At 49.1% G+C, this 14,013-nt stretch overlaps 1 protein-coding gene across 1 annotated transcript in view; it reads right to left on the bottom strand.

The window, feature by feature from the left end:
* LOC119397414 (histone-lysine N-methyltransferase SMYD3) overlaps positions 1-13,419 on the bottom strand; it is a 31,527-nt gene extending 18,108 nt beyond the window's left edge. Inside the window, exons 1-3 of the mRNA XM_037664843.2 lie at positions 13,226-13,419; positions 7,408-7,471; positions 5,409-5,519 (exon numbers count right to left, since the gene is read on the bottom strand). Of these exons, the coding sequence (XP_037520771.1) occupies positions 5,409-5,519; positions 7,408-7,471; positions 13,226-13,338 (288 nt within the window). The 5' untranslated portion in view covers positions 13,339-13,419. The remainder of the gene's footprint in view (positions 1-5,408; positions 5,520-7,407; positions 7,472-13,225) is intronic.
* Between the last annotated feature and the right edge of the window lie 594 nt (positions 13,420-14,013).

The following is a 14,013-nucleotide window of genomic DNA, read 5'->3' as shown; positions in this document are numbered from 1 at the left end:
GCTGCGACATCAACGCCTGCTTGTCCTTCGCAGCCTTACAGACAGCCACGGCCCTACGGAGGAAAAGCTGGGGAAGACGTCGACCAGTGGCTGACCCATTACGAGCGGGTGAGCAAGAGCAACAAATGGGACGCAAATGATCGACTCACAAATGTGGTATTCTCGTTGACCGACACCGCGCTCGTCTGGTACGAGAATCACGAGGACGCCTTAACGACGTGGAGTATTTCGTTGAAGAACTGAAAAGCTGCTTCAGTGACGCCGCCGCGAAGAAAAAGCGTGCTGAGTACACACTCGCCCAGAGGACTCAACTTTCTGGTGAGACTTGCACCGCATATATTGAGGAGATCTTGAAGCTGTGCAAGACGGTGAACCCATGTATGTCAGAGGAAGACAAGGTTGGGCATCTATTGAAAGGCATCGCTGAGGACGTGTACAACTTCCTCATCGGCAAGGATAACTTGAGCTCTGTGTCCGATGTCATACGGCATTGTCGGACCTTCGAAACGTTGAAGATGCGCCGAATAACTACCAAGTTTGGCCGTTTGTCTAACGTGGCGACGGTAGCAACTGTTGACGTGAGCTCGTCTTCGGACCTTGCCTCAACGATACGCCAAATTGTTCGCGAAGAGCTTCTTTGGCGTGAAGAATTAACCTCGTCCCCGCCACGTTTCGCGAGTGCCTGCTCAGCGCAAGATCCCTCCATGCCAGGCCCTGTTCCAGCATGGCAGTCCGTGAACGCTACCGATGTCCGTTATCACACGGAAGTGCCACGTCCCATGGCGCCACCTTCTCTGAGGTCCGACTACCAACCGCGTCCTCGTTTCCCCCGCCGCTATCGTCGACCGGCCACTGGTTACGACACGGAGCCCGAAGGTGTTACGTATTCCCCATATCCGGATATGCCTGATTACTTGGACGAGACGCGTGTGCAGCGACCGCCTTCCCCGGTGTGTTACAACTGTGGTGTGCCTGGCCACATCGCGCGGTTCTGTGAGCGCCGGCAGTCATCTCGATATGAACGACCATCGGCTGGTACTCGGCGCAACGACGGGCACACCGGTAGTCGATGGCCGGCCCACACTACATCGAGGGATAATTTTGCACAAAGGAGCTTCAGGAACACCTCACCAGCCTCCGACCGGAGCTTGACGCCACCATCAGGACCTCGACCGCGCCGTTCTCCCTCGCCACGGCGGCGCGTACCGTCGCCACCGCCGGAAAACTAACCAGCGCGGCCGATGGGGGTGAGGTCGCTGGAAAATTGCGTTCAACAGATATACCTCCTCCCGTTTTTATGTTAAGGAACAAGGTGCATGTGTGTGTCGATGGAGTACCTACTATGGCTTTGGTGGACACAGGTGCGACTGTCTCGGTAATGAGTCTCGTATTTAAGAGGGCGCTACGCCGCAAAGTGATGTTTCGGTGGAATCAAGAAGGAATGTTTTTTGGAGTGGGCGGCGAATCATTGTCTCCTGTTGGAATGTGTACTGTGGACGTATCCTTGGGTGGTAGACTTTTCACCACCGAGTTCGTGATCATTTCTCGGTGCACCCACGACGTAATTTTGGGTATTGATTTTTTTGAAGCAGTGCGGAGCTACAGTTAATTGTCGAACTGGGGAGTTGTCAGTAACCGACAGCCTTCCTTCTGAACTTTTGGAGGACAGTAACCCCGGCCACGAAAGTACTTTTGCTGTCTTTGAGGATACCACCGTGCCAGCATTATCAGTTGTTTGGGTACCAGTGACCTGCTCCAGCCCTACAAACGCCACGTTTGATGCCACTGTGGATCCCATTCATTCAGCCTGTGCTAAAAAGAACATCGTCATTCCGCATTGCCTGGTGCCAGTGGAAAATGGAAGATCTGCTTTGTGGGCAGTCAACTACTCCACAGAGCCCGCCATACTCCCGGACGGAATGAAACTCGCTACCTTCCGAGCAGACGAGCTTTCTACGGTGGCGTCGTTGACAGATGGAGATCCTCCGGGCGAAGCGGTCACTCTACGGCCTTCCGACTCACGTCTACTTGGCATGGTTAACACGTCATTGAGTGCGCGTGAGTGCCGCACCTTGGTTGACGTCCTGTCACGGCACCTATCTGTGTTCGACTTTGCACAAGAGGACAAACCGCTTCCGATCCCTGAGTCTCGCACACGCCACAAGATCAACACAGGTACAGCGCATCCGATAAGGCAAAAACCTTATCGAGTTTCCCCGGCAGAACGTAAGATAATCGATGAGCAAGTTCGCGAAATGTTGGAAAAGGGGGTAATTCAGGAGTCGTGCAGTCCTTGGGCGGCCCCAGTGATACTTGTAAAAAAGAAAGACGGCACCTGGAGGTTTTGTGTGGACTATCGACGTCTCAATGCAGTCACTAAAAAAGACGTCTATCCCCTCCCTCGCATTGATGATGCTATTGACTGCCTTCACTCAGCCTCGTACTTTTCCTCCGTTGACTTGCGGTCTGGTTATTGGCAGATACCGATGGATCCGGTGGACAAAGAAAAGACAGCTTTTGTGACTCCCGATGGGCTCTATGAGTTCAATGTTATGCCATTCGGTCTGTGTAACGCCCCCGCAACCTTCGAGCGGTTTATGGATACCATCCTGCGTAGCCTCAAATGGGAGATCTGTATGTGCTACCTCGACGACGTTGTGATTTTTGGGCGAACGTTTAGCGAACACAATCAGCGTCTCGATGTTGTGCTGGCTTGTATTAAGAACGCTGGGCTTGTTCTCAATTCAAAGAAGTGCCATTTTGGTGAGCGGCAAGCACTCGTTTTAGGGCACCTTGTTGATAAAGATGGTATCCGACCTGACCCGCAGAAGACTAAGGCCGTCAAAGAATTCCAGCCACCACGGTCTGTGAAGGAGCTGCGTAGTTTCCTAGGACTATGCTCATACTTTCGTCGTTTTATTAATCGGTTTGCTGACGTTGCTCATCCACTGACATGCCTCCTGCGAAGGGATGCACCGTTCCATTGGACAGATGAATGTGACGCCTCTTTTCGACAGCTGAAGCATCTCTTGACGTCACAACCGATTCTACGGCACTTTGACCCCTCCGCCCCAACGGAAGTTCACACAGACGCTAGTGGTGTGGGCGTCGGTGCCGTACTCGTTCAGCGCATTGAGGATAAAGAACATGTCATCGCTTATGCCAGCCGCTCGCTGAGCAAGCCGGAGCGGAACTATACTGTGACCGAACAGGAATGCCTTGCCGTAATCTTCGCTGTTCAAAGATTTCGGTCATACTTGTACGGACGGCATTTCACGATCCTCACAGACCACCACTCCCTCTGCTGGCTTGTGAGCCTACGTGATCCATCTGGTCGACTTGCGCGCTGGGCCCTCAGATTGCAAGAGTACGACTTCACTGTATCTTACAAGACCGGCCGGCGCCATGCCGATGCTGACTGCCTTTCAAGACTACCTCTAAAATCCACAGACTGCGAGGCAGAAAACTTCGATCGTTACCTCTCTTCCCTTGATCCTGCTTTTCCCGACGTGGACGTGTTCAAGGCTGAACAGCTGAAGGACCCAAAGTTGCAGCCATACTTTTCTGCCGCTCAAGATTCTCAGATAGCGCGTCAGTTCTGTGTTCGCAATGGAATGCTATATAAGAAGAATTACACTGCAACTGGGCCTTTACTGCTGTTAGTGGTACCGGAAAGCCTCCGTTCTTCTATATTACGTGCCATGCATGATGACCCCACTTCCGGCCACTTGGGATCAGCGCGGACTCTGTATAGAGCTAAAGAGCGTTTTTATTGGCCGCGAATGCGCCAGACTACCCAGCAGTATGTCGCCAGCTGCACGAGGTGTCAGCGTCACAAGCGTCCCACGAAAGCTCCCGCCGGTCAACTCCAGCCTGTGCCGCCTGCGTGCTCGCCTTTTGAGCAAGTGGGAATTGATCTTCTAGGTCCTTTCCCCCGATCCTCCACCGGTAACCGCTGGATAGTCGTGTGCATCGATTACCTCACTCGGTACTGCGAGACGGCCGCCATCCCCTCTGTGACTGCTGCTGCCGTCTCTTTATTCTTGTTACATTCCGTCATTCTCCGGCACGGACCGCCCCGAGTGATAATCAGCGACCGTGGACGCCAGTTCACTGCAGATGTTGTCAAGGAATTGCTACGCTTATGTGCTTCTACTTTTCGACATTCAACACCCTACCATCCTCAAACAACGGACTTACCGAGCGTGCGAACCGGACCCTTACGAACATGATTTCAATGTACGTGGCATCCAATCATAAGAACTGGGACGAGATTTTGCCGTTTATAACATACGCGTTCAACACAGCAAGACACGAAACGACATGCTATAGCCCATTCTTCCTTCTATACGCGCGCCCACCTCGTTATACTTTGGACACTATCCTTCCTTTGACCACCGCTGATAACCTATCAGTAGCTGAGACTCTCTGTCGTGCTGAGGAAGCTCGTCGACTAGCGCGACTCCGCACGCTAGCTTCCCAGACCACGTCAAAGGCCAGATACGACAGTAAGCACCTCCCTGTGAGCTATGTCCCTGGCGATTTTGTGTGGTTGTGGACCCCAGTACGGAAGCGCGGTCTATGCACCAAGTTCTTGGCGCACTATGCTGGCCCGTTTGTCATCATCGACCGCTTGAGTGAGGTAAACTATACGATAGCGCGCCTCACACCCAGCGGCCGACGTTCTCCAAGAACTCAAGTCACGCACGTCGCCCGGCTAAAGCCATGTACACAACGAGAGGACACCTGACTCGCCCGGCGGGCTTCGTCTGCGCGAGGAGAAGTGTAACGGCGCCTCTGGAGCGAGAAAGAGGAGTGGTAGGAGAAGACGACGACGAGGACTTTGTTGCTGCTTCCGTAGCCTCACCCCATCCAGTGCTCTGCCGCTGAGCGTTCTCAATAAACGCCTCCTGACTCGTAACAATATATGAAAGGTTAGTACGTGTGTATGCATGCCTTCTATGCGTTTTTCGTGTGTTCGTGCGCGCGTGGTCTGTGTTTGTGCGTGCGCGTGTATTTACAATCAAAGTCTGTATGTTGTCTGTGCATGGATGCCCTGTTTATACTTTAAACATTCTCTCGTCTACTGTCGGTGCACTCTCTGCAAACAATCCTTCCTTTCAGGATTACCACAATGTACCAAAGTAGTTAGCCCAGTTGGTGGCTATTGTCAGTTACTATTGGCTGAAAATAGCGCTCATGACGTGCCAGAATGACAAATTAAGGCATAGAGGAATACAAGAAGCAGGAACACAATCTATATATATATAGGTCTCTAGAAGTAATTTACACAATATATATCTAGTAGTTTAACGCTATAGTGTTAAACTGCTAGATATATAGTCCAATTTGGTCATGCGCCACTCTGTGTAGTGTTTTGGCAGAGTGGATGTGTGCGCAGTACTCACCTGCAGTTTGTGGACAATTCGAGTGAGCAGGCGCACAGTGACGTCTGGAATGTAGGGGAACACTTCCTCGAAGTAGCAGCATTCAGGCACGTGCTCGGACAGGGCTGACGCCTATAGGTAAGCGCGCAGATGACGCGGCACAAGTTACTTCCCACAGTACAATATGTTGGGCGAGTTGTTTGCTATGCCCGCAAGTTTGCAAGTTTGCTATGCAAGTATGCAAAACAAGTCTGCTGTGCCCGAAGTATTTCCGAAACACAGGCTACACGTGCGAATCCTGTCTCGAATGCAGTCGCTACGCTTGATTATGAAGTCTGCGCGATTGAAACGCGACGCGGTCCCTTCTATATTTTCGCACAACAGGAGGATCTCGCCGCCACCGAGACTTGCCTTCACGAAAAGATTAACTGAGGTAACGCCTCTGATTAGCGGTTTTGCGTGGGGTGCGGAGAGAGTTTCGGCGGAGCCCGGAACAGTGTGCAGCTAGCTCTCAGTGCCGCTTCGCTTCCGAGAATGTTGTCCGTTACGTCCAGACGTAACGATAAACAGTTACTGAAGTTATGTCCAGCGTGTTAATCGCGAGGCGCACTTGTCTCTATTTTGCCAGTGTCCGTGGTTTGCTCGGGTCAGTGGAGTGCCAGTAACATATGTTGCAGCTCCATCGGCAACATATGTTACTCTCTCCTTCGGAGCAGTACTGCATGTTTATGTTAAAATAAACCTTCGAAAAAGAAAACCCCAAGGAATTTGCAAGCAAGTGTGATCCAAACTAAGGTCATCGCAACCCCGAGCGGTCCACGGTGCGTTAGCCCGCGGCACCACCAAATTGAACAGTGGGGCTGATTAATAGTGTGGATGAACACGATGAACACTATGTTTATCGTTACGTCTGAATGCGATATGCTAGACACGTGCTTCTGCAAAACGCTCATTTTGAATCGCTATCGAACACGTTACGTATTGTGTGCTGTCACATGGGCACTTGCCATCGCGCTTTTGCTCAATCTAAGATCCAATCGTCCACGATATATTAGGCTGTTGATTGCACCGTCATGTTGAATTAAATCAGCCTTCTGGAAACCGGGTTGTTATACCCGAGCAGCAGCGACATTCCTCGATCATGATCGCAAGTATCGATCAGAACGGGGCTTTATCGACAAAGAAAGTGACTATGCCCCAACGATATCACACGGGTAATTTCAGTCGAGCCCGACTCCGATCGCCTTTTTCGATCAAGATCGAGAGTTGCGCCGTTGCTACTCGGTATAGCAGTCTTTCATATGATATAGACGGCAGCCTCCAATCACTACTGAGACTTGGCCACGAATTCGAATATTTTCAACCTGTACTTACCACGGGTGGAGGCTGCGGGTTGGGGTGCGTTTTCCTGTGCCTTGTCATCGGCGATGGCAGCGCGTTCGGTCATCGGACAAGTACGAATACTACAACTAGTTGATTGCGACAGTCACAGATCACCTTATTAACAACTATGCGCGTATTTCAAACGAAAAAAAAAAAAACACTGACTATACGCTATCGCCTGCTGTTATGCGCAGTCAGCAGCCTTGGCGGTGCCCCCAATGATGTTACGAAGCTTCGACCAATCGTAGCGGCGGAGAGATTCGCGGCGCCGTTTGAGTCACGTGCTATGCGTTTTTGCCAAAATTTGTTCGCGCTAGTTTATGAAAATTTTCAACGTGATTTTCGAGCTCGACGTACGAAATTCCATACCATAACACTAAAACCTCATTTTTTTCTAAAAGTGCTTCAGTGTCCCTTTAAAGTACACGGGCCGTTTAACGTTTCCCGCAGTGTGTGTATATAGGATCCATATTTTTATCTTTTTTTTTTTCTGTCTCTTTCTCGCGTGTACTTGTATCACTCTGTATGCATTTAGCATGCAAACATCAGGTGTGCCGTACTTGCCTTGATTAAAACTCAATTAATATCCGCAAAAGACCTGTGCAGAACATAAGTGCAGGAGTGGACATCCTCTCACCTCGCACAGCTTGTTGCAGTAGTGTGCTACGCGACACCGGGCGCAAGGCTTGAGGCTCTCACACCTGCAAGATGGGATAACGATACACGCACGGAGGCTAAGCCGCGAGTTTAGCAGGCAACCATGATATATAGTCTATAAAGCTTTCTCCGTGAAATCGGGACAACCAGAGGTCACATTCATTATATGTAGGGATGGGCGAATGGTGTAATTTTGAGGCTCGAAGCGAATTCGAAGTGGATAGTGGTAATTTCGAATCGAATATTTCGAATAGTATATATCACATATTATGAAGAAAAAGGAGCATTTTTGTCATGACCCAACTAACTTGCACAATATTATAAGAATTGGAACTAGGCCATGAGCGTCGGCAGGATTTTGTCTTGCGGGGGTGAAAACCTGTCTTGCATCGCGGCTGGTGGAGGGAGAGAGTGCTGGTGTAGCTTGGGTGGGGGCAAGAGCTGGTGTGGTTTAGGGAAGCAAGTGCCCCTTTTGCACCCCCCCCCCCTGCCGACGTCCATAAACTAGGCGTGTGCGAAAGTCACTTTTTTGTTTCGAAGTGAAGTGGAAGCAACTTTGAATAGCAGCAAGATTTCAATAGTAGCAGGGGTGCAAGTTATAGATGGTAAAACACGTTACCTTTTAATATTTACTACACCTAGACCATACAAGCCTGTGTAACAAGCTTTTAAACTTAAAAAAAATAATTAATCGAAGTGAAGGTAGTATGTACAGTACAGTTCACTGTTAAAGGGAACATTCCAATGAGGACCTTTGATTAAGCTTGCCCTCTAATAGCAAGTAGACAGGAAAACATGTACATGCACTGCACGAGTCTGTCAAAAAGAGGCTGAACTGTCAACCACCAATAACTTTATGCAAATCTAAGCCAATATGTTTTTGCAAGAGAGCGAAATCCAAACATGCCCTGCACGTAAGTGTTCCCTTTAACAGTGGACCCGTCTGTACATTCAACCTTGACGCGTGGCTTCGCGGCAGTGCGGATTTCCTTTGGATAGGTTGTCTCATGGCACAGTAGCCCCCCGCTGCAGTGAAACCATCTTTACAGGGAGGTTACATGCGGTCAAATACGCGTCTATTCGTTTATTTCGAATACTTCGAAATTCCGAATAATTGAAATTCGTGTCCAAGCGCATTCGAATAATGTAATTTTCGTTCGAATATTCGAAGCGCCCGAATATACGCCCATACCTAATTTAAAGAGTGCTGACACGAAATTTAAATATTTTCGATTTGTTGCTCTAAATTAAAACACGGATGTCGAGAACCCTAAAAACAGTGTCCTAGTGCTTGGGAATGCAATAAATATATTTTTAATGCTGATACATTAAAAAAACACTTTCTGTTTCGGTATTGAGGGGGCGGCTTCGCAGTGACGTGTCAACACAAGTCTGACGTTACGGGAAGACTGCAGCTCGCGAAACACTAGCACCAACTCTGTCATTTGCCGTCAGTCGCATGTGGTTCACGTAAACAACGATGAGTGAATTGTCCGCCAGCGACTACGGCAGCGATTTATGCGATTTGGGTTGCATGAAGGACGCAAACCTCGCAAACCCAGTGAACTGTGTTGACTCGCCGTGATAATGCACACAGCGGTGCATGGGGCTGGCTTGCAGATGTTGGGTGACAAAAAGCTTTAAAATGAAAGTAAAATATTTTATACGTGTTGTCCGGCTCCGGTGTGTGGAGAGCGTTGATAGTGCATATCATGGGAACGAAAGATGGCCCTTTTGGGGTGCCTCAAAGTCGTTTCAGTACTCCTTTAATTGACTTCCAGAAGCTTTAGTATTCAATGCAGATGGAAGCAATAATTGCTGAATAGTTGAAATACGCAAGAAACGTTTGTAGTATAAGTAGAGAAAAATCAGTTAGGTAGAAGTATGAAGACATGGCTTTTAATGACAAAAAAAGAAAAAAACAACCGGGCAAATAGCGATATATAGGCGTGACGCTGCATGCACTGCGATAGATCTTATTCGATAGAAGCCTCTTCTTCAATGTAGGTGCGTAAGTTCAGAAAGGTCCGCAGTTGGACAAGTTGGTGACTAATAATCAAATTACGCGTGTCTGAAGCAGCGCATGGAACGAAAGAAAAGCGGAGAAAACACTGCGCGCTTGGACAGGCATAGCGCATCACGATAAATGAAGAAACGGCCGAGCCGGCCATAACGAAAGGGCAGAGCGCGCTACGTCCTTTCGTTTGGCCGGCTCGGCCGTTTCTTCATTTTCCGTGATGGGCTGTACCAGTTCAAATACGACAAACCGACTCGGCCCCCCCCAAAAAAAATTTTGGCTACGCCACAGTATGGAACCCATCATGCCCATCAAAGGCAGGAAAACAGCTGAGAACAGGAAGCGCTCGCACACAACAAAGACGCCAGAGAATATCCATGTTTTAGAGTTTACATCGCAAAACGAAGATTGCGCTGAATCGTAACCATGAGACTTTCTTATCGATGCTGCATTGTCCGCAGACATGTGGATGGCTGCACAGCCTTCGTAGGAGCAACGAATGCGGAAATGTGACCCTTCGTATTTTGACGTGCGTGCTCGGACATTTTCTGCCTGTCTTCGCCATCATGCTACTTCTATTGCGGCATTAAAATGAACCTGGGGCTGAATTCACGTAACTTCTCTTTCGTAAGTTTTTTTTTTTTTTTTTTTACTTTGCCGGCTGTCTTTGCTCGTGCATGTGTTAAGCATCAAAATTTGCCGAAATATTCTCTTACAAACATATATAGCGCCACGCGTTTTTGTGAATGCGGACCCTGGTATACTATACGCATTTCATCAATACGAGAACAAAAAGAAAAAAAAAAGAAAGACAAGAAACAAAACGAACTATGTTTCTTTCTTTCTTTTTTTCGTAACACTCCCCTGTCTTACGAGTCTCTTAAGGTGCAGGAGCTCCCTTGCCAAGCGCGTCGCAAAGACGGTGGCGGTGCAGTCATATTGCGCGGATTATGAGCTCGAGCAGTGCAAGCGACCATCAGTCAGCGCCTATTTTTGACGTAATGAAGGACCGCCGCTGGGCCCTTTAACCGACCACAAGAGACATTTAGAAGGACGGTTGCAATTAGAGAACGAGTCGGGAGAAGAGATACGCTGTGCAACGAGAAAAGAAGCTGCGCTGTCTGACGTCGTGCCAAGCAAAAGAAAAATCACCGCGCGTTGCGCGCACGGCTTTACGCGTACACTAAGTAAACAAGCGCGCGCCCACAGTGGCAGCCGCGGTGTGTATTTTGGGGGTGGTGGCCCATGCAACAGGAGCCCGTCAGTCTCGCCCGGGAACGCGCACGAACGAACGTGACGGAACGTATACGCCAACGACGATGCTCCGCGCTCGCCTTGAACATCAGGACACGCGTGCATGCACTGCACATGGTTGGGTGCGTGGCGAACGGCATTCAACGCTTTTTCAATATTTCGTGCTCGCAGCAGTTATCATCGCGGTTATTTCCCTCGTCTTCCGCCTTCGCCGGCAGAAGACGGCGAGACGTGCCCGAAGCGTTGAGATTAACCGTTCGCGGCCTTGGATATGCGTTACCGGTGTGTTTGGGCTTCAATGATCGCGAGAATGAAGGAAACATGGAAAAATGCGCCGATCAGTGGCGTAGCCAGGAATTTTTTTCGTTGGCGGGGAGGGAGGGGGGGAGGTTCGCTCAAGCTTAATGCATGCTCGTGCGAGTTGTTTGTGTGTGTGCGTGTAATAATAATAATAATTGTTAGGGTTTAACGTCCCAAAACCACGATATGATTATGAGAGACGGCGTAGTGGGGGCTTCGGAAATTTCGACCACCTGGGGTTCTTTAACGTGCGCCTATATCTAAGCACACGGGCTTCTAGCATTTTTGCCTCCATCGAAAATGCCGCCGCGGGATTCGACACCGCGACCTTCGTGTCAGCAGTCGAGCATCGAGCTTCATAACCACTAGACCGCCGCGGCGGGTGTGCGCACATGCAAATTTGAAAATTTTCGGGGAGGGGAGGAGAGCTTCGGGGGGGGGGGGGGTACAATCCCCCCCTGTCTACGCCAGTGGCGCCGATTGTACCGGCGTCGATTCCTTCTAACATCTTTCAGGCTCCTTACGAGAAGCGTCCACGTTCCTTTTTTAGAACTTGACAAACTCTCTTTGGCGTTTTGGCTGGCACTCTAACAAGCGCATGCTTTGCATTGGAATCTTGTAGCTGCGCATATATGCAGAGGTCACTTTGGTATTGGGGTAAACTGAAACGCTGGAATGGTGAGGCGAAGGTAATATATATATATATATATATATATATATATATATATATATATATATATATATATATATATATATATATATATATATATATATGCATGTGACTCGAAATCATACACTCCCAAGGCCAAGAACAATTGCAAGAAGGGGTGCATATGGAAGCTCACTAAATGTCTTACTGTGCTGGATCTTAATATTCATCGGTCCGGTACTGGTGCGCACTGGCTCCGCAAAGTCAGACAGAGTCCCACGAAAACGCTTCATCTGACTCGTCCCATTGCATCAAAAGAAGCTGGAGCTCGTACTGAAGTAGCTCGACGGCTCGTACGCGCAATTCTGCAGCCAAGAATTCTACACCAGGCACAATTTCAACGGTTGCCTTTGGCACAGCTGGCACAGTTCGAGACTATTAACCGTGACGCAATGCGCACAGCAGTGGAGTAGGCAGAAATGCGTTTCGGGAGGGGGGGGGGGGGCACGCCCTTGATCCGACGTGGGGTTCGGGCAGAAGATAAGTGTGGTCGAGTGTCATTTTGTCCTCTGTATTCCTCAGCAGAAAAAAATTTTGGCGGCCAGCATCAGAAAACTATGGTGTGTATATATATATATATATATATATATATATATATTATATATATATATATATATATATATATATATATATATATATATATATATATCATATATATATATACATATATATATATATATATATATATATACATATATATATACATATATATATATATATATATACCCTAGACACACACACTGGTGCAACTCACCGATGCACAGTCTAACCAATGCACAACGCCACCATAGTTTTCTGTATCGACTCTCAGAACTGTGCATACACTTAGCACAGGCTCGTATTACAGAGTAAGGCGAATGTAGAGTCCCTGTAACTCGATCACAAAACTTATCGGTGCCAGAATTCTTCTAAATTAATCTTTTTGTTTTAAAGGTGTCCGGCATTATGTCTAAAGTTCGAAGGCTCGAATAAATTATTTGCATTGCAAAACAAATTATTATATAGACGATGCCGCAACACGGGTTGGTATCATACACTCGTGCGCATGTGCATATTCCCGAAGCGGCAAGAAAATTATGAAAGCAAAAGTGACAGAAAAAGAGGGCTTGCAGCAGTATTTAGTTGCACTAGTAAAATTGTGTGCATGCAATACGCGTGAAACAATAACTCAATCTATGATCATCAGTACTAATTGATTGAGTACAGTACACCGTCGGTATAACAGGGCTAAATAAGAAATGAACATACAGGTCGAAACAGAAACCGAAACCATTAATCCGTTGTCGTCTGCTACGGCGCCACATGCAAGCGCCGCGGGAGCTCGGTGCCCAATCATGAAATTAAGTATACTTTTGCCCCCTGTGCCGTCTGCCGGGCAACACACCCGAAGTTCTTTGCTCGCTCTTTCAGCAGCAGCTGGAGCGCGGACGCGGCAGTAATTATACGGACGCTCGTGTTCCAGAGAGCTTCGATTTCGTCTGCGCGTCGCGAGTGTCAGATCGCGCGCACGCCGCTCACCTCTTGAAGCAGTAATCGCACACCCTGCCGGCTCCATTCAGTGGGTCCACCACGTATGCGAACGGCGTAGACGAGACGATCAGATCTCCTGGCTTGTACGACAGCATAGCCATGCTGTGTTTTGAACTGGCCGGAGAGCGACGTTCCCACCGACGGGACAGCCGTCGTCAGTCTGTCTCTCCAGAGCTCGTCGACGCTAGAACAGGCCCGCGCTTGGCACCCGACGGCCGGTGCGCGCACGAACATCGGCTCCTACCTCTGGCGCGCACCTTCCCCTCCCCCTCGCTTACCCCAACCCGCCCGCAACCAGCTCTGATCCAGACCTCGCAGGTTGCGCCACACTCGTGCAACCGCCGCCTAATGTTCCGCCAGACTGCGTGGCGAGAGGGTGCGCCCTTCGGCGGAGCGGAGGTCTTTCGCCACGTCGTTCCCAAAGTAATCTCGGACAGATGTCATAAAGAGACGCTAATGTTAAGACGGGCGCACCATATAGTTAGCTTGCGCTACGCGGAAGAACCACTGGGGTCGGGTGACCTGTAGGCTGCCGCGTCGGCCAACGTCGATGTTACCTCCACCCGCGGTGCGCTTCTACCACACAGTGGCCGTCAGTTGCGCAAGAATGAACATTGAGGCCTGCGCTACTGGAGCGACTGCCGTGTCGCCATGGGCTCCGGCTTGTCATGAAGTGAGAATAAATGAAGTGCGAACCTGGACGTGTTTATGGAGAAAATTAATCTATCGCAATGTTTACGTTTTTTTTTTTATATAACATTCCCTAACGCTAAAAG

Source organism: Rhipicephalus sanguineus, chromosome 1 (genome assembly GCF_013339695.2).
Source record: "Rhipicephalus sanguineus isolate Rsan-2018 chromosome 1, BIME_Rsan_1.4, whole genome shotgun sequence".
NCBI lineage: Eukaryota > Metazoa > Arthropoda > Arachnida > Ixodida > Ixodidae > Rhipicephalus > Rhipicephalus sanguineus.
The sequence above is the reverse complement of the archived record's forward strand: the minus strand, read 5'-3'. Positions and strand labels throughout refer to the sequence as shown.